A 21,187-nucleotide genomic window follows, 5' to 3' on the forward strand; every position below is an offset into this window, starting at 1 on the left:
TTGGCATCTGCCTAATTTGGCTAGCTTTTGCCATGTGACATATGAACAATACAAACAACTTTTCACCTTGTTAGTTTGCTTTCCTTACTATGTTGCATCTTATTATTCACATTTTGCATTGTTTTCCCCTTGCTGTCTGCAACCTCTTGACCAATCAGAACACACCTGCAACCCAATATTTGGATCAGGACCCACCAGTTGAGAAACACTGTTGTAGTCAGATAACTTCTGGCAGCCCGAAGCCAAAAACATTATGCTGTTGGAAGGTTTACATATCGCGTACAAACACAAACTATTTTCGCCAGTAATTCCCAGCTTTCCATGCAGCAATGTTAACATGTGCACACACTTTCTTCACTCATGCAAGATGCAGCTCTCTCATGCACACACTGTATGCTCAAATACTCACACGCGATTTGATTCTTTGCATTATTTATCAGCGTGATCCTCCTCGGTCTGATGGCTAGTGTCACTATTGAGTCAGTCATACACAAACACACACACACACACACACACACAGTGAAATGGGATGAGGGCCAGTTCTGCTTGAGCTGTGCTAATGACTGTGACTCACAGTACAAACGTTGTGCTGCGTGTGTGTGATATTGTTTTCATGACACTCGGCCAAGTGTCTCGGCATGCTTACAGCAAACTGACCCAAAGACCAACAGCATATAAAACAGAGGTTTAAAGTGTGCTCTTGTTTGCCAAATGTCTTGCTTGCCTGTTCTTGTTGGAACGTTTGATCACTTTCAGTCCAATAGTGATGCGCTGAAATGAAAATGAGCTGAAAAACACATTTGATTGTTCTTAAAAATAGCCAAATCTACTGTATATTTCCCCCATAATGAAAGGCTATTAGGCAACTAGGGTTTCCCGCATTGGCTGTCAATCACACTAAACCACGCCCCCAGTATAAGACGAAGTGCTCATTGCGTATATGAGTAAGTCAAGACTGCCGAACAGACATTCTCAAGGAGGAAAACCAATACAAACAGCTCAGTATTTATTTGTGCATTAAATTAAACATATTGTGTATTTTGAGAAAAGAAACAGTATATTTGTGCATTGTTCCAGTGCGGGGATTTGTGAATTATTGTGTGCATGTGTGGGAGGTTCTCATCAACTGTAAACATGAGCTCATTATGGCTAGACATCAATATCTTACACCATTTACATTAAATCCGATTAAGCCTGGATCATTTCACATATGTAAACGAAGCTTTATCCACGTCTAAGTGGTTTTATGCACATAATTTGCTTAGCTTTTGTAGGCGATTTAGTGAATAAAAGATTTAAATCCTCTTCGTTCTCTTAAAAAGTGTAAACAGTTTGAACCGGAACGCCAACATTTGTTTTTGAAATGTTGAAAACTAATGCAAGAATGTAACACTTCTCTTAAAGGGACAGTTCACCAAAAAATGAAAATTCTCTCACCAAGATTTTTAGTAGAATATCTCAGCTCTGTAGGTCCATACAATCCAATTTGATGGTGATCAGAAGCTCCAAAAAGCACATAAAGGCAGCTTAAACTTAATCCATCAAACTCCAGTGGTTTAATCCATGTCTTCTGAAGTGATCCAGTTGGCTTTGGGTTATAACAGGCCAAAATGTAACTCCTTTTTTTCTTTTGGATTACCTTTATGCTGACTTTATCTCCTTTTTGGAGCCTGAAAGTTCTGGTAACCATTCACTTGCAAATCTTCATTTGTGTTCTGCAGAAGAAAGAAAGTCTTACACATCTGGGATGGCATGAGGGTGAATAAATGATGAGAGAATTTTCATTTTTGGGTGAACTGTCCCTTTAATGAGCCAGCAGTTATTGGCTGATAAATATAATTTCTTAATAGCCAAATATAATTTGGTTAATCAGCTTTTCAAGTATATATATGTATATATATACACTCACCTAAAGGATTATTAGGAACACCATACTAATACTGTGTTTGACCCCCTTTCGCCTTCAGAACTGCCTTAATTCTACGTGGCATTGATTCAACAAGGTGCTGAAAGCATTCTTTAGAAATGTTGGCCCATATTGATAGGATAGCATCTTGCAGTTGATGGAGATTTGTGGGATGCACATCCTGGGCACGAAGCTCCCGTTCCACCACATCCCAAAGATGCTCTATTGGGTTGAGATCTGGTGACTGTGGGGGCCATTTTAGTACAGTGAACTCATTGTCATGTTCAAGAAACCAATTTGAAATGATTCGAGCTTTGTGACATGGTGCATTATCCTGCTGGAAGTAGCCATCAGAGGATGGGTACATGGTTGCCATAAAGGGATGGACATGGTCAGAAACAATGCTCAGGTAGGCCGTGGCATTTAAACGATGCCCAATTGGCACTAAGGGGCCTAAAGTGTGCCAAGAAAACATCCCCCACACCATTACACCACCACCACCAGCCTGCACAGTGGTAACAAGGCATGATGGATCCATGTTCTCATTCTGTTTACGTCAAATTCTGACTCTACCATCTGAATGTCTCAACAGAAATCGAGACTCATCAGACCAGGCAACATTTTTCCAGTCTTCAACTGTCCAATTTTGGTGAGCTCTTGCAAATTGTAGCCTCTTTTTCCTATTTGTAGTGGAGATGAGTGGTACCCGGTGGGGTCTTCTGCTGTTGTAGCCCATCCGCCTCAAGGTTGTGCGTGTTGTGGCTTCACAAATGCTTTGCTGCATACCTCGGTTGTAATGATTGGTTATTTCAGGCAAAGTTGCTCTTCTATCAGCTTGAATCAGTCGGCCCATTCTCCTCTGACCTCTAGCATCAACAAGGCATTTTCGCCCACAGGACTGCCGCATACTGGATGTTTTTCCCTTTTCACACCATTCTTTGTAAACCCTAGAAATGGTTGTGCGTGAAAATCCCAGTAACTGAGCAGATTGTGAAATGCTCAAAATTGCTTAAATCACCTTTCTTTCCCATTCTGACATTCAGTTTGGAGTTCAGGAGATTGTCTTGACCAGGACCACACCCCTAAATGCATTGAAGCAACTGCCATGTGATTGGTTGATTAGATAATTGCATTAATGAGAAATTGAACAGGTATTCCTAATAATCCTTTAGGTGAGTGTATATAGATAACACTTAAAGGGACAGTTCACCCAAAAATAAAAATTATCTCATCATTTACTCACCCTCATGCCATCCCAGATGTGCATGACTTTCTTTCTTCTGCAGAACACAAATTAAGATTTTTAGAAGAATATCTCAGCTCTATAGGTCCATACAATGCAAGTGAATGGTGACCAGATCTTTGAAGCTCAGAAATCACATAAAGGTAATCCAGTGGTTTAATCCATGTCTTCAGAAGTGATATGATAGGTGTGAGTGAGAAACAGATCAATATTGAAGTCCTTTTTTAACTGTAAATCTTCAGAAGATATTGATTTAACTGCTCAAGTCAGTTGGATTACTTTTATTCTGGCTTTATTTCATTTTTGGACATTCTGAGTTCTGGTCACCATTCACTTGCATTGTATGGACCTACAGAGCTTAAATTTTCTTTTAAAGATCTTCATTTTTGTTTTGCAGAAGAAAGAAAGTCATGCACATCTGGGACGGCATGAGGGTGAGTAAATGATGGAGAATTAAAAATGTTTTGGAGAACTATCCCTTTAAGATAATTGACTAAGTTAGCAAAGTTATCGACCAATAACAATAATATCATAATAGCGAACTATTGTCCAATTAATTGGCCTGGTAAATATATCTGTTTCGATTTTACTAAAGATTTTCATTCTCCTCTCTTTTTTTTAATCTCTGCTCTGTGTGTTTTTATGAACTACTGATTGTTTTCTCTCTCCCTTTCAGCCACTCTCATTCTCCTGGTTCGATGGCCACAGTCGTGAGGAACTCTGATTGGTCATGTGGGCGCTGCACGTTTCTTAACTCCAGCGGTTCCTTGCGCTGCTCCATTTGCGAGGCTCCTCGGCAGAAGCCGGATCTAAACCAAATTCTGCGACTCAGCAGTGCCGAGGAACCTCGCTGGTCCTGCCCACGCTGCAGCCTGACCAATCACCATGGACTAGGCTCTTGTTCCGTCTGTGGGGCTGCTCCAGTTACCCCCAATGGACCGCTTCCACCTAAACAGACCCCGCCCATTCCCGTGGAGTCCACCTCAAGTCCTGAAGCCAAAGGTCAGGTAGCCAATGAGGAGTCTTGCAGTGCTGAACCAAACGGGGAGGTGTCTATGAGTGTGGAGGGGTCATTGGAATGGGCTTGTCCTCGTTGTACGCTGGTAAACACTCCAGTGGCGTTGTCGTGCTCGGCGTGCGGAGGCCCAAGGAAACTCTCACTTCCGAAGATTCCTCCCGAGGCGCTAGTTGTACCAGAAGTTTGTACACCTGTGGCTGGGTTTCCGACTCAGACTGCGAGAGCTTCGGCACCATTACTCATTGATCTAACTGAAGATTCGCCTCCCCAGGTGCCTTCCAAAACCCCATCTCCACCCCCTAATCCCATCCCTTTTTTACCCCCTTCCTTGTCGTCGCTTCAGAATAATCCTGTGCCTCGCAGTCGAAGGGAAGTCCCGCCCCCTGGACGGCCCCCAAACCCCACGCCTTCTCCTACATCCCCTTCAACGTGCCCGCCTACCAAACACAAGCCCGTCCTATCATCGGACAATTACCCAATCAAGCGCCTCAGCGTGCTGGAGGAGGAGCCCAACAACCCCGCCCCACCAGTCACATCTCCACCTTCCTGGAAGTGCCCCGGATGTTCTGCCCCGACGGCTCCTCCCTCATCATCCGCGGGTCGTTGCGATGCATGCCGAGGGTCTCGTCCGGGATCGGGCGGTGATGTCATCGACGTGCTGGGTGAATCAGTGCGCTTTACACCAGCGTCTCCATCAAGCCCAGACTTCAGCTCGTGGGTGTGCTCCAAATGTACGTTACGCAATCCGACGGGAGCGGACCACTGCACGGCCTGCGGATCGTCCAAACTACACGGTTTCTCTGAGCCATCCAACTGTTCCTCGTGTTCACGGAAAATACCGCACTCCCACACGCGTGCCTGTAGCTCCACCTCCTCCTCCGTTTCCTCGCCGTCGGCCGGAGGATCGGCGGACAAGAGTGCATGTCAGTGGACATGTCCGGCTTGCACGCTGTTGAACGAGGGACGGATGAAGCATTGTGGAGCCTGTCACACGCCACAGCAGTACCTGAGTCTGCGCAAGATCAGGAAACCACTCAAACGCAGGGAGAGCATGCACGTGGATGCGCGCAGACGCACAGATGAGGGCGAGGCCAAGGAACTGTTGGAAAATATTGTCAGCTTCTGTAGGGAGGTAAGAGACTGAAAGAATTGCACCCAATGATGTGTCATTTATTTTGCACGTGTTATCTTTGTTATTTCAGCACCTGATTCACTAAAGCAAAAATGCAAATCAGGTTCCAGCTACATAGTTAGTGCTCGATGCAATTTGCACACCACAATTCATCAGATTTCAGGTCAGTTATTATTAGCTGATACGGCATGGTCCTTTAACTCACATGTCTTTTTACTGGTTGACCGATAATGTTCACTGGCCTTGTTTTGTTTTAAAAAGTAAAAAAAAGAAAAACGTAGGGGGCCTGGGTAGCTCAGCGAGTAAAGTGGCTGACAGCCCTGGAGTCACAAGTTCGAATCGAGGGCGTGCTGAGTGACTCCAGCCAGGTCTCCTAAGCAACCAAATTGGCCTGGTTGCTAGGGAGGGTAGAGTCACATGGGGTAACCTCCTCGTGGTTTGCTCTCGGTGGGGTGCCTGGTGAGTTGCGTGTGGATGCCGCAGTGAAGCTTCCAAAACCACCATGTCTCCACGTTAACACGCTCACCAAGCCACGTGGTAAAATGAGCGGATTGACGGTCTCAGATGCGGAGGCAACTGAGATTCGTCCTCCGCCACCCAGATTTAGGACTATTTTGATACACTTTCCCCAATATATCCTGCAGTCATTTTGCATTACGTGAGTAAGGAGGCCTTTCAATATTTTCCAGGATGCAAATACTTTCCCAGACCACCTTGTAATCCAGTCACATGTCTCCAAGACACTTTGGACACCGTGCCATCCAATTGTGATCTGATCACGCGAGATGGATCTCAAAAGAAAATTCGGGGTTCAGTACAAGTTAAGTTGACAGCATTTGTGGCATAATGTTGATTACCAAAAAAAATAAAATAACTTTGACTGGTCCCTCGTTTATTAAAAAGAAGAAAATAAAAGACAAATTGCCATTTCATTAAGGCACTTACAATGGAAGTGAATTGGGCCAGTCCATAAACGTTAAAATGCCAAATGTTTCAAAAGTAGAGACACAAGAAATAAACCTTTATATATGCTAACATGATAAAATCACACTAAAAGCCTTATCTGTGTAAAGTTATGACTAATATTACTGCTTAGTTGCCATGACGACATAACAGTGGAAAACCTTGTAATCTGGAATGTGAATAAATGCCGCAATGCTGATAATTCCCAGATGTTATCACACTAACATCATGTTAGCATGTACAATGTTAACGTTTTGAAACGGTGTGTATTTCAATGTTTATGGGCTGGCCCCATTCACTTCCTCACTGGTAACAGGTAAGTTCCTCACTGCAAAACAAGGGACGAGTCCGAATGATTTTTTTCTGGTAATCAACATCATGCAACAAATGTTGTCAATTGACCTTAACTTGTACTTTCCCTGGAATATTCCTTCAATTCCAAATGTTATTGAAGCTGTGGATTGACCCAAAATGTTCCAACTTCAAAATAGCTGCCGTAGCGGAAATGTTAGCATCAAAAACACACTCATTTAGAAGCTATACTCTAAAAGCCTGCATCCATATGCTGGATATTTTACAGTACACTAGATTGCCGTTTGAGCCCCGTCTAAGCAACACATGATGGATTGCATGCATCTTTTGCACATTTGGCTGTATTAAAATAATGTAATTGTCACAGAAACGTCAGCGCACTATATCTGTGCAAATGTAAACATGATCACACTTCAAAAACAACCTCAAATGCAAGTTATATATTTGACCGAACTCCCATATCTGAAGGCGTCTACCCAATCTGCGTCTGTCTGCACACGCAACCTAGGAGACGTATTTTTAGAAACGGTTGCAGCAGCAATTAAACGGCTCCCCAGAGTTCAAATGACCCCTATTTCTCCAGCATACACGTGCTTTTCTACAGCAAAAGAATAATCAGCTGCTGCCCATGAGGATATACACACTGTATGAAGGTTTAGCGTAGCTGAAGGTCATTGCAGAACTTTAAGGGATGTTCACACTGGCTGCGTTTTGCAGTGAAAAAGTGACCTGAAGTCATTTTCGATGGGTACTGGCAATTTGAGGTGACCTGAAGGATGACTCTTGCTAATGCAACAAAGTTGAGTTATAAAGCAGAATAAAGAAGCTTTTATCTAAGACTGGTAGTGTCTTTATAGCATGTGAGTGTGCATCATTTTAAGCATGCTTTTCCAAAATACTACTCTGCTAATAATATTTCCTTTTGTTTAAAAGTGTAACAATTTGCAAGAAAAATGATGGCGTGCACCTTTAAAATGCTTCTGCTGTCTAAAGTGTTGATGTTTTGAATTCAAACTTATATCGGTTTTATCTCTGCATTGTTGGTCAATTATTAAAGGGACAGTTCACCCAAAAATGAAAATTTTTTCATCATTTATGCACTCTCATGCCATCCCAGATTTGGACTTTATTTCTTCTGCTGTAAACAAACAAAGATTTTTAGAACAATTTCTCAGCATTTTAGGTTCATACAATGGAAGTGAATGGTGACCAGAACGTTGAAGCTCCAAAAAGCACATAAAGGCAGCATAAAATTAGTCAATGCGACTCCAGTGGTTTAATCCATGTTTCAGAAGTCATATCAAGTCCTATTTTACTAGAAATATCCACTATTACTTTTACATTGTTCTTCTTTTGTTTTTGCCGATTTGCATTTTTCGTGCATATCGCCACCGGGAGAATTTATAGTAAAAAAGTTCCCACATAGACTTGCTTTAAACATACATTATTCCACGTTGACTATCACACCTGGAGTCGTGAGTTTGAATCCAGGGCGTGCTGAGTGACTCCATCCAGGTCTCCTAAGCAACCAAATTGTCCCGGTTGCTAGGGAGGGTAGAGTCACATGGGATAACCTCCTTGAGGTCGCTATAATGTGGTTCTCGCTCTCGGTGGGGCGTGTGGTGAGTTGTGCGTGGATTCCGCGGAGAATAGCGTGAAGCCTCCACACGCGCTACGTCCCCGTGGTAACGCGCTCAACCAGCCACGTGATAAGATGCGCAGATTGACGGTCTCAGACGCGGAGGCAGCTGAGATTCGTCCTCCACAACCCGGATTGAGGCGAGTCACTATGCCACCACGAGGACTTTGGGGAGTCATTGGGGAGAAAAGGGGAGGGGGAAAAAACACATTATTCCTGACATCTGAAACATGAAATATATAAAGTTAAAACTATTCAGTAATATTAGCAAAAATATAATACCAAAATTATAAGAAATTGCCCCAGCCTATTCTACAGCAACATGCCCACCTCCGACAATTTAATCGCTGTCAGTATGAAAGTCCCTTTAAACTTGTGTGTCCTGTTGGTGTGTGCGTCTAATGGTGAGATCCAGCTACGAATCACCCGTCACAGTGTCTTACGCAGTTCTTATGTTGCTTGTTGTAGAACGCTGTGAACTTCGTCGACGACAGTTTTCCTCCTGGACCGCTTTCTGTCGGGTTTCCTGAGAATGACAGCGTCCAGCAGCGAATCAAAAAGTGGCTCCGCCCACACGAGATTAACTGCAGTAACATTAAGGATCGCGGTGTGAAATGGTCAGTGTTCAGGACGCCCCGCCCCTCGGACATACTGCAAGGCCTACTAGGAAATTGCTGGTAAGAGAATTTTGTGTTTGGCTGAGTTGGAAATGGCGTACGAGTTTACATATGGCGTACAAGAACTCATTATATGATTAATTCAGTGGCGTCTAGTTATCATCATATTAGCAGTTTTTCAGTGGAAGTGATGTAGGAGTTAAATCTTCATTGTGTTGTCTCTATCGTCAAACACACACAGGTTCTTAAGCGCTCTTGCGGTCTTGGCGGAGCGGCCTGAATTGGTCGAGCGTGTGATGATCACCAGAACTATATGTACAGAGGGAGCGTATCAGGTGCGGCTATGTAAGGATGGGACGTGGACCACAGTGCTGGTGGATGACATGCTGCCGTGCGACGAATATGGATTTCTGCTGTTTTCGCAGGTTTGTTTCTGTCGTAGCATTTGTTTTGTTTGTGTTGTGTCAATGTGTGTGTGGGACATTTGTTAAATGGGGGTTAAATACTGTTATAAAACATTGTACGGATGAAAGACGTTATTTTAGTGCTTTGCTAATATTCACAATATTCTTGCAATGTTAAATGTAATTTTATATTCCTGCCCTACTTGCGTGCCTGTTTACTTAATTTCCGACTCAATAGCTTGTAGGTTTCATTGTTACAGTCTTTCTCTTTGTTTCTATCCTCTTTCATTCGCTGTCTTTTGCTTTGCCAGGCCCAGCGGAGGCAGTTGTGGGTGGCGCTGATAGAAAAGGCTCTTGCGAAGCTGCACGGGTCGTATTTTGCGTTGCAGGCGGGTCGTGCCATCGAGGGTTTGGCTACGCTCACCGGCGCCCCCTGCGAAAGCCTGATGCTGCAGGTGAGCTCGACCAATCCACGAGAAGAACCAATCGACACGGATCTCATATGGGCCAAGATGCTCAGCTCCAAAGAGGCCGGGTAAGACTTGCAATCAGAACTTAGCTTTGCTGTTTTTAAAAACATTTAAAGTCGCTTTGTGAAATTAAAAGGCACCTTTCTTCATGAGGAACACCCCCGTCTAGGGTTGGAAAAAGAGAACTGATTCTTATTCGGAATGAATGACTCTTATGAGCCAGTGCTTTTGAATCATGAACATACAGTGTGTTTGGGTTCGCTGTCCTTTCCTGCATAACACGGTGGCTCAGTATAGCTTATCGCGGCAGACCCACCAGCCCGCTCTGTTCTCACGATGGCCATTACAAAGTGCATCAGCCCACCGGGAAAATGCCCGATATCCCATGGATGGCAGAGGCAGGCTAAATACATAAAAATTTGGCCGTTTTGATTTAATGTGCTGAGTAACGTCATTTCCCTCACCGTGTCCTATATCAAAATCAGTGCGGCACACTTTGCAAAAGGCGTGGGCATTGTTGATATGGCCACGAGATATTAACATAAATTCTTCCATCCAGCTTTTGTTAAATTTACATGTATATATTTTGGGTTTTTTTCGCCGGAGAACCACATAAGTGTTCTCCTCCCATCTACTATACCAGCAGATATCAACAGCGCAAATGGGTTGTAGGTTGCCAGGTTGATGTCACAAATTGGTTGTAGGTTGCCAGGTTGAGGTCACAAATGGGTTGTAGGTTGCCAGGTTGAGGTCACAACTGGGTTGTAGGTTGCCAGGTTGAGGTCACAAATGGGTTGTAGGTTGCCAGGTTGATGTCACAAATGGGTTGTAGGTTGCCAGGTTGAGGTCACAAATGGGTTGTAGGTTGCCAGGTTGAGGTCACAACTGGGTTGTAGGTTGCCAGGTTGAGGTCACAACTGGGTTGTAGGTTGCCAGGTTGAGGTCACAACTGGGTTGTAGGTTGCCAGGTTGAGGTCACAACTGGGTTGTAGGTTGCCAGGTTGATGTCACAACTGGGTTGTAGGTTGCCAGGTTGATGTCACAACTGGGTTGTAGGTTGCCAGGTTGATGTCACAACTGGGTTGTAGGTTGCCAGGTTGATGTCACAACTGGGTTGTAGGTTGCCAGGTTGAGGTCACAACTGGGTTGTAGGTTGCCAGGCTGAGGTCACAACTGGGTTGTAGGTTGCCAGGTTGAGGTCACAACTGGGTTGTAGGTTGCCAGGTTGATGTCACAACTGGGTTGTAGGTTGCCAGGTTGAGGTCACAACTGGGTTGTAGGTTGCCAGGTTGAGGTCACAAATGGGTTGTAGGTTGCCAGGTTGAGGTCACAAATGGGTTGTAGGTTGCCAGGTTGAGGTCACAACTGGGTTGTAGGTTGCCAGGTTGAGGTCACAACTGGGTTGTAGGTTGCCAGGTTGAGGTCACAAATGGGTTGACATGTGTATGATGTGCCTATTGTGTGATACTAGATCTGGCAATTGGACAACCTTGGAATAATATATTGATGTGATTACTCTTATAACGAGGTTTGGGTCATACAAATTACGGGAGTTTCCCGGGAGAAATTACAAAACGGGAGGGGGTCGGGAGATGGGTGTGAATCGTTAAATTCCTTTCGCTTCCCATTTCTAGTGCTTACGTACACGTACAGGGACGGATTATGACTTGCAAAGGCCCTTGGGCCAATTTTCTCCAAGGGCCCCACTCCACCCAAAAGTTGTTGAGCGGGGGTGGAGGGGTCGTTGTTCATGCCCAAAAGGGTTTTCAAGTGGGGGGTTAATCCCAGGGCACTCTCGGGCAGTCAAGGGCCCCTGGGCACTGGCCCCATTGGCCCGGTCAGTAATCCGTCCCTGCTTACGTACTAATATTAGTTTAAATGCACAATATCAGTTGAATTATAACCCTTTTATTATGATGTATTGCATAAAGTTTATTTATATTACAATATTAACACACACTCTTGTAAAAAAAATTGTGGTGGATGAATAAATACTTAAGTATGTGTTTTTTGTTGTTGTGTTGAATATTAATGGTATATAATTAATGCTTATAAATATTCATGAAATGGTTTTGGTTTTTGAGTGATTTTTGTGTTCTGTGTGTCTCAGTTTTCTGATGGGGGCGTCCTGTGGGGGCGGGAACATGAAGGTGGATGATGCGGTTTATGAATCTCTAGGGCTCCGCCCACGACACGCCTACTCTATACTGGACGTCAGAGATGTTCAGGGCTACAGGTGAGCCGCACACCTTCACAGCATGCATGCTGAATAAAACGCTGTTATTGACACAGTGATGGTTCCACTCGCTTGAATAAAGCAAATAAATGAAGATAATTATTTGTCATAAGTCATGGATACTTTATAAAGTAAGTGACGTGTGCACTCATCCATTTGATTGACAGAACAGTAACTGTGACTTCTGCTCAGTGATGTCAGTGCTGGATAAACTCATGAAGGATGTTTGGTTGTGTGTTTCAGACTGCTGCGTTTGAGGAACCCGTGGGGCCGGTTCTCCTGGAACGGTTCATGGTCGGACGAGTGGGCTGATTGGCCGCAAAACCTGCGTCATGAACTGATGGCTCACGGCAGCAGTGAGGGCGTCTTCTGGATTGAATATGGAGATTTCATTAAGTAAGACTTTAATTGATTCATCTGTTGCATTGTGTTAATTTGAGCCATAATGTCAGAAGATTTATTTCTCTAAATTAATAGGATTCAATTAAGAGGATTTAAATATTCGATTACATTTTATTATTATCTAGTCAAGATATTTTTATTTGTATAGCGCTTCTAACAACACACATCGTTTCAAAGCTTTACAGAAAATTATGCTGTAACTAAAAAACGTTGCTGTAATGTTTGTTATGTGTTAAAGTGTAACTGTGAGGTTTGATGGAAAGCGTGTTTGTAGATTATACCTTAAAGAAATATTATTTATTTGTATAATAAATTATATATTATATATATATATATATATATATATATATATATATATATATATATATATATATATACACACACACACACACACACACACACACACACACACACACACACACATATATGTATATGTTTTAATTGTTTATTATTTATTTTAGGAAGTATGTTAATACAATTATTTTATTTATTATGCTATATATATTTAGTATATTTATCATATTCTAATAATTTACATTGTTTATTATTATTATTATTACAATTGTTTTATTTATTATACTATATATATTTTTATTTAGTATATTTATCATATAATTATTTACATTTTTTATTATTATTTATATTACAATTGTTTTATTATACTATATTTTTTATTTTATTTTGTATATTTATCACATTATAATAATTTACATTTGTTTTATTTATTATACTATATATTTTTTTGATTTAGTATATTTATCATATTATAATTATTTACATTTGTTATTATTATTATTTATATTACAATTGTTTTACTTATGATAAATATACTAAATAAAAAAATATATATAGTATAATAAGTAAAACAATTGTAATATAAATAATAAAAAATGTAAATAATTGTAATATGATAAATATACTAAATAAAAAATATATATAGTATAATATTACAATTATTAAATTTTTTTATTATTTATATTACAATTTTTTTATTATACTATATATTTTTTTAATTTTGTATATTTATCATATAATTATTTACATTGTTTATTATTATTATTTATATTACAATAGTTTTATTATACTATATATATATATATATATATATATATATATATATTTTTTTTGTATATTTATCATATAATTATTTACATTATTATTATTATTATTTATATTACAATTGTTTTATTTTATTATACTATATATATTTTTTTATTTAGTATATTTATCATATTACAATTATTTAAATTTTTTTATTATTTATATTACAATTGTTTTATTATACTATATATATTTTTTTGTATATTTATCATATAATTATTGTTTATTATTTATTATTATTATTTATATTACAATTTATTTTTTAATTATTAATAAAATTCTACTTTTTACTATTTTTTTACACTGTATGTTGAAATTGAAGTCTTAATTTACATGATATTTATGGATATTTCACACATAACATTTGTATTAATTTTATATATATAAATAATTTATCAGAATTTAAATGGTTAATTATTTATATAATTAATTGCAGTAATTCTATAATTTGTATTTATTATTATTTAAATAGTGGTTTTTTGTTCTATGTTGAAATGAGTCTTATAATAGTAATGGGTATTTTACATTAAATACTTTTGGGATGTTTACATGTCCTGCAGCGTGACACAATATTCTCCATCTAAAACAGTGTTTACTATTATTTATTAAATGATATGTTTTAAACAGTAGAATTGGGATGTGTGTGCAGCTTTTATGGTCTCATATCTATTGAGAGAATATATGAAGTATTTGTACTTTGAAACAATGGTGACGTTACAGGCACAATCCGATACACTTTTGTAAATGTAACGTGAAGTCAATAAACTGCGCCAAGTACCTTTAATCACAATTCTCTCAAATTTGAAAACAATAAATGTTCCTTATCCATTAATACATTTAATAGATTTTGGAATTGACTCTAAGACATTTCTCTTTATCGGCCAATTGGGTATGTTTATCGACTGACGCTAATCATCTTAAAATGATGTATGTGCCAGTTTTTCTGTTGTCTTTTTAATTTGTAGTTGTTTGTTTGTGTTTGTAGACACTTTGACTCAGTGGATATCTGTAAGATTCATCCTGATTGGCAGGAAGTTCGTCTGCAGGGCTGTTTCCCCTGTCGGGCGAGTAAACCGGTCACTGTAACCGCTCTCACAGTCCTGGAGAGAACCGCGCTGGAGTTCGCGCTCTTCCAGGAAGGCAGCAGGTAACTCAAACGAGTACACAAGGCTACAAGTGTGATGCCAAAGCCGCTCTGCTGTATTCAATGCTTAAAACATGAAATATTCATTTAAAAACAACGAAATAAAATGCAATCTCTCTGTGGTTTCTAGGCGGTCAGATACGGCTGATAGTCACCTGTTGGATCTGTGTATTATGGTGTTCCGGGCGTCGTTTGGTAACGGGAATAAACTGGTTCTGGGGCGTCTGTTGGCGCACAGTAAACGTGCGGTGAAGAAGTTTGTAGGTTGTGATGTCATGCTGGAGCCGGGCGAGTATGCCGTGGTGTCCTGTGCCTTTAATCACTGGCAGATGGACCTCACGGGAGCTTCAACACCAGGTACATACACAAACAAATTCAGAAATAGATGTTTTTTCAACCTCGGTGACACTCAAAAGTGTATGTACATGAATCACATGAGTTTGAATTTCTGTCGATTTCTGTCATTTGATAAAACTTTAATTAGGAGCAAAATTGATTGGTGTGGTGGAAATTACCCCACAACTGCGGGACAGTCGTCATTTTATTTTAAAAAAATGCTATAAGTGATTTTCACTCAATAAATATTGAATTAATCTATATGTATTTCTCTTCTTGTTAAAATGTGTAATCGTTAGCATTTTTATAATGGATTTTACATTTTTAATAGGGCTAAAACTGTTTTAATGTGACCAGGGCTGGACTGGTAATCTGGCGTACCGGGCATTTTCCCGGTGGGCCGATGCACTTTAGGGCCGATCAGGGGCGGACTGGCCAGTGGGAGAACCGAGCGGGCCGGTGCGGTGGGTCACGATAAGATAAAATGAGCCGTCGCGTTATGCAGAACGGACCACAAAACGGTGCCACGATTTGCAGAAAAAGGACAGCGAACCCCCCCAACCCCCCGCTCAACAACTTTTGGCTACCCCCCACCAGGGGAACTTGTTTTTGGCCAGTTGCCATGTAAAATCCCAGGCCGATTTCTCTTCCCAGTCCAGCCCTGAATGTGACCTTCATATAACATAATAAATAATAAAATAATAGAGTTAAAGGGACAGTTCACCCAAAAATACAAATTCTCTCATCATTTATTCACCCTTCATGCCGTCCCAGATGTGTATGACTTACTTACTTCACCAGAACACAAATTAAGATTTTCATTCAATAGGAGTGAATGGTGACCAGAATTTTGAAGCTCCAAAAAGCACATAAAGGCAGCATAAAAGTAATCCAAAAGACTTTAGTGGTTTAATCCATGTCTTCAGTAGTGATTCAGTTGGTTTTAGGTGAGAACAGGTCAAAATATAACATCAGCAGTCTCCTTGGCGATCATGATTTCAAGCTCTATTACACTTCCTAGCGCCATCTAGCACTCTGCACATGCATCAAGAACTAGGACGTGTAATCGAGCTTGAAATCATGATTCTGATTAGAGACTGTAGTGGCAAGATATACAGTGAAAGGGAGTTATGTTTTGGTCCGTTCTCATGCACCAATTGTGTCTTTTATGTGCTTTTTGGAGCTTCAAAGTTCTGGTCACCATTCACTTGCATTGCATTGGACCTACAGAGCTGAGATATTCTTCTAAAAATCTTCATTTGTGTTCTCCGGAAATAAAGTAAGTCATACACATCTGGGATGGCATGAGGGTGATTAAATGAAGAGAGAATTTACATTTTTGGGTGAACTGTCCCTTTAATAGCAACATTATGGCACGTTTTTCAGGTCATCTGAAATGTCAAGTGTGTGTGTGTGTGTGTTGTGTCAGTGTCTAGTCCCACCAACGCCCGGAGACCCAATCAGGATTTCCCAGGGTACATCTTGGCCATCTACAGTTCCAGACAGGTGATGGTGGAGCAGGTGGAGGCCACGTCCACAACGCTTGCTGATGCCATCATCCTACTGACGGAGAACAAGGGAGAGAGACACGAGGTTCGACATCACACACGTTCAAGCATCTGATTCTACATTACAGTAGCTGACACTCTGAACTAAGGACGCACCGAAACCCCTTTTTCTCTAACGGTCCCGATCTGAAGCCAGTGTTGCTCATTTCTTTATCAGCTTATATAGAAGATCTATACCTCACTGTTTTGAACTCATTAGGGAACTCTTTTACCTTTAGCTACACATTATTTAAATATACAGTAAATGTGTGGCCTAGTAAGAAATAATTCATTGTTTACTAGTCTAATGGACAATGTGGCTGCAAAATGAACCGAGAAAGTCTTCAGTAGAAAAGAAGCCAGTTCACATGTAAGTGTGTGTGTGTGTGAGTGTTTGTGAGTGTTAGTGTGTGTGTTTGTGAGTGTGTGTGTGTGTGTGTGTATGTTTGTGTGTTTGTGTGTGTGAGGGTGTTTGTGTGTGAGGGTGTTTGTGTCTGAGTGTTTTTGTGTGTGTGTGTTTGTGTGAGTGTTTGTGAGAGTGTGTGTTTGTGTGTGTTTGTGTGTGTGTGTGTGTTTGTGTGAGTGTTTGTGAGAGTGTGTGTTTGTGTGAGTGTGTGAGTGTGTTTGTGTGTGTTTGTGTGAGTGTGTTTGTTTGTGTGAGTGTGTGTTTGTTTGTGTGAGTGTGTTTGTGTGTGTTTGTGTGAGTGTGTTTGTTTGTGTGAGTGTGTGTTTGTTTGTGTGAGTGTGTTTGTGTGAGTGTGTTTGTTTGTGAGAGTGTGTGTTTGTGTGAGTGTGTTTGTGTTTGTGTGTGTGAGTGAGTGTGTTTGTGTTTGTTTGTGTGAGTGTGTTTGTGTGTGTTTGTGTGAGTGTGTTTGTTTGTGAGAGTGTGTGTTTGTGTGTGTGTGTTTGTGTGTGTGAGTGAGTGTGTTTGTGTTTGTTTGTGTGAGTGTGTTTGTGTGTGTTTGTGTGAGTGTGTTTGTTTGTGTGAGTGTGTGTTTGTTTGTGTGAGTGTGTGTGTGAGTGTGTGTGTGAGTGTGTGAGTGTGTGAGTGTGTGTGTGTGTGAGTGTGTGTGTGAGTGTGTGTCTGTGTGTGTCTGTGTGTGTCTGTGTGTGTCTGTGTGTGAGTGTTTGTGAGTGTTAGTGTGTGTTTGTGAGTGTGTGTGTGTGTGTGTGTGTATGTTTGTGAGTGTGTGTGAGTGAGTGTTTGTGTTAGTGTTTGTGTGTGAGGGTGTTTGTGTCTGAGTGTTTTTGTGTGTGTGTGTGTTTGTGTGAGTGTTTGTGAGAGTGTGTGTTTCAGTGTGTGTGTTTGTGTGAGTGTTTGTGAGAGTGTGTGTTTGTGTGTGTTTGTGTGTGTGTGTGTGTTTGTGTGAGTGTTTGTGAGAGTGTGTGTTTGTGTGAGTGTGTTTGTGTGTGTGAGTGAGTGTGTTTGTGTTTGTTTGTGTGAGTGTGTTTGTGTGTGTTTGTGTGAGTGTGTTTGTTTGTGTGAGTGTGTTTGTGTGTGTTTGTGTGAGTGTGTTTGTTTGTGTGAGTGTGTGTTTGTTTGTGTGAGTGTGTTTGTGTGAGTGTGTTTGTTTGTGAGAATGTGTGTTTGTGTGAGTGTGTTTGTGTGTGTGAGTGAGTGTGTTTGTGTTTGTTTGTGTGAGTGTGTTTGTGTGTGTTTGTGTGAGTGTGTTTGTTTGTGTGAGTGTGTGTGTGAGTGTGTGTGTGTGTGTGTGAGTGTGTGTCTGTGTGTGTCTGTGTGTGAGTGTTTGTGAGTGTTAGTGTGTGTTTGTGAGTGTGTGTGTGTGTGTGTGTGTGTGTGTGAGTGTGTGTGAGTGAGTGTTTGTGTTAGTGTTTGTGTGTGAGGGTGTTTGTGTCTGAGTGTTTTTGTGTGTGTGTGTGTTTGTGTGAGTGTTTGTGAGAGTGTGTGTTTCAGTGTGAGTGTTTGTGTGAGTGTTTGTGAGAGTGTGTGTTTGTCTGAGTGTTTGTGAGAGTGTGTGTTTGTGTGAGTGTTTGTGAGAGTGTGTGTTTGTGTGAGTGTGTTTGTGTGTGTGAGTGAGTGAGTGTGTGTGAGTGTGAATGTTTGTGTGCGTGTGTGAGTGTGTTTGTTTGTGTTTGTGTGAGTGTGTTTGTTTGTGTGAGTGTGTTTGTTTGTGTGAGTGTGTTTGTTTGTGTGAGTGTGTTTGTTTGTGTGAGTGTGTTTGTTTGTGTGAGTGTGTGTTTGTTTGTGTGAGTGTGTTTGTTTGTGTTTGTGTGAGTGTGTTTGTTTGTGTGAGTGTGTGTTTGTTTGTGTGAGTGTTTGTGAGAGTGTGTGTTTGTGTGAGTGTGTTTGTGTGTGTGAGTGAGTGAGTGTGTGTGAGTGTGAATGTTTGTGTGTGTGTGTGTGAGTGTGTGTGTGTTTGTGTGTGTGTGTGAGTGTGTTTGTTTGTGTGAGTGTGTGTGTTTGTGTGAGTGTGTTTGTTTGTGTGAGTGTGTGTGTGTGTGTGTGTGAGTGTGTTTGTTTGTGTGAGTGTGTGTGTGTGTTTGTGTGAGTGTGTTTGTTTGTGTGTGTGTGTGAGTGTGTGTGTGTTTGTGTGAGTGTGTGTGTGTGTTGTGTGTGAGTGTTTGTGAGAGTGTGTGTGTGTGTGTGAGTGTGTTTGTTTGTGTGAGTGTGTGTTTGTTTGTGTGAGTGTGTTTGTTTGTGTGTGTGTGTTTGTGTGAGTGTGTGTGTTTGTGTGTGTGTGTGTGAGTGTTTGTGTTTGTTTGTGTGTGTGAGAGTGTTTGTGTGTGAGAGTGTTTGTGTGTGTGAGGGTGTGTGAGTGTGTGTGAGTGTGTGTGTTTGTGTGTGTGTGTGTGTGAGTGTTTGTGTGTGTGTGTGTGTGCGTGCGTGCATGAGTGATATTTTAATGATATTTCATTAATTTTAAATGGCCGGTCATTTTTGACCAGGAACACAACACGTGTAACAAAGTGAAATAAAACCAAAACCATGTTAAGAAAATTGTCCCGTTTTTTGGGGTCTTTTCAGAAACCATATGTGAACAAATTCAAGGAATTTTATTCCAATTGGAGTAAGTAAAAAAAAATTAAAAAAACAATTTGTAATCAAATAAAGTCGCCTGCGTCAAAATGACCAGAACACAACATAAGGGTTAAACGTACATAATCAATATCAAAAGTCCTGTTAGTTTTGAGTAGTCTAAACTGTTCTTTATTTTACCATTATTGCTTTTAATTAATTCTTTTTCATATAATTTTGTGTGTTGAGTTTTGTTGTGAATTCAGCTTTCACTTACTGTCTAAACAACAGTGGTGAAATGTGCTTCCCTGAATGCCCTGCATTGCAATTTAAGTTTTCCACAATTCACCACAAAACAACATTTTTAAAACCAGTGGCTTCCTAAAAACACAACAAAAAAAGGAAGAGAAAATAAATATCATCAATATCAAGTCTTGGGTCTCTGAAGGTTAATTGCAGAAAACGAAAAGCATTGATGGTTTTTGTTCGTCTCTGTGTCTCAGGGTCGGGAAGGCATGACATGTTACTATCTCACTCATGGGTGGGCGGGGCTTATCGTTGTCGTGGAGAACCGTCACCCGAAGTACTACCTTCATGTGTCATGTGACTGTACTGACAGCTTCAATGTGGTGTCGACTCGAGGCAGCCTGAAAACCATCGACAGCGTGCAGCCCTTGCACAGGTAAACAAAGCGTTCGCATTTGCATTCATTTAATTGTTTTTAATGAGACATGCAACCTACACCACAGATCCTAAGATAAACTGTGTTTCCTGTTGTTCACTGCAGGCAGGTTCTGGTGGTTTTATCGCAGTTAGAAGGGAACGCTGGATTCTCCATCACACACAGACTGGCCCATCGGAAAGCCGGGCAGGCGTCTCTAGGCGACTGGACGTCCAGCAAGGGCACACACTCGCCCCAACTCACCCCAGACACTGACGGACTGCACAGACCACGGCCGCTTTGACACACGCTTCCACATGCACACACAAACACACACACACAGGAACATGACAACAGTCTCTCTTCACGAAACAAACATTATAGACCAAAACAGAGCCATGTTGATGAATACACACGCAGATGAACTACTGAGCCAATCACACGACTTCTCGCTGAGCCAAGACCCACCCACTGCAAACATGCACGCTCTCTCTCACACACTCACACACACACACACACACACACACACACACACACACACACACACACACGTCAACATGAGTATCTGGAGCCGATCCTGGGTGTCTTGCGTTACTTTCTAGTTTCATTTCTGTATGTTCCGTCTATTCAGCGATTTAAATAAGGGTCTCATAAATGCATTTCACCCCAAAATTAAAGAAATGTTGCTTTGCTTGAAGAAAATTAAGCTTTATTTTTTTTTTTTTTTTGCACCGTTCAGATTTCTGCACGGTTGCATTAATTGCAACATTTCCCCCCAAAATTCTCATTACCAAAAGCTGTCCGGATGATGAACTCGTTGTCGTTCTCAGTCATCTTAATGGTGATTCTCGTTACTATAATTGGCATTACCTTCAAAATTAAAGTAAATTTCACTGTATTTTATTCATGTACAATTTTGCTGTAGTACAAGTGTTTTTAATAATAAAGTAGTCAAGGCAGTACAACAGAAACTATCATGATGTATAAATATCTTGCCATTTAAATAATAAATCAAACATTTTCTTGCAATACAGTAATAAGAGTGGGGGTCTTGCACTCTAGCAAAATAATAAAAAAAT

The 21,187-nt window shown here is 40.9% G+C and overlaps 1 protein-coding gene across 4 annotated transcripts in view; it reads left to right on the forward strand.

The window, feature by feature from the left end:
- LOC127635246 (calpain-15-like) overlaps positions 1–21,187 on the forward strand; it is a 40,736-nt gene that overhangs the window by 19,435 nt on the left and 114 nt on the right. For all 4 annotated transcript variants that reach the window (XM_052115152.1, XM_052115150.1, XM_052115151.1 and 1 more), the window contains exons 2-12: positions 3,826–5,299; positions 8,682–8,890; positions 9,072–9,255; positions 9,546–9,769; positions 11,815–11,940; positions 12,184–12,336; positions 14,429–14,590; positions 14,718–14,944; positions 16,353–16,516; positions 19,951–20,129; positions 20,235–21,187. The exon at positions 20,235–21,187 is cut by the window's right edge and continues 114 nt beyond it. In XM_052115152.1, the coding sequence (XP_051971112.1) occupies positions 3,848–5,299; positions 8,682–8,890; positions 9,072–9,255; positions 9,546–9,769; positions 11,815–11,940; positions 12,184–12,336; positions 14,429–14,590; positions 14,718–14,944; positions 16,353–16,516; positions 19,951–20,129; positions 20,235–20,412 (3,258 nt within the window). In that variant the 5' untranslated portion in view covers positions 3,826–3,847 and the 3' untranslated portion in view covers positions 20,413–21,187. The remainder of the gene's footprint in view (positions 1–3,825; positions 5,300–8,681; positions 8,891–9,071; positions 9,256–9,545; positions 9,770–11,814; positions 11,941–12,183; positions 12,337–14,428; positions 14,591–14,717; positions 14,945–16,352; positions 16,517–19,950; positions 20,130–20,234) is intronic.

The sequence above is a fragment of the Xyrauchen texanus genome, chromosome 42, assembly GCF_025860055.1.
Source record: "Xyrauchen texanus isolate HMW12.3.18 chromosome 42, RBS_HiC_50CHRs, whole genome shotgun sequence".
In the NCBI taxonomy this organism is placed as follows: domain Eukaryota; kingdom Metazoa; phylum Chordata; class Actinopteri; order Cypriniformes; family Catostomidae; genus Xyrauchen; species Xyrauchen texanus.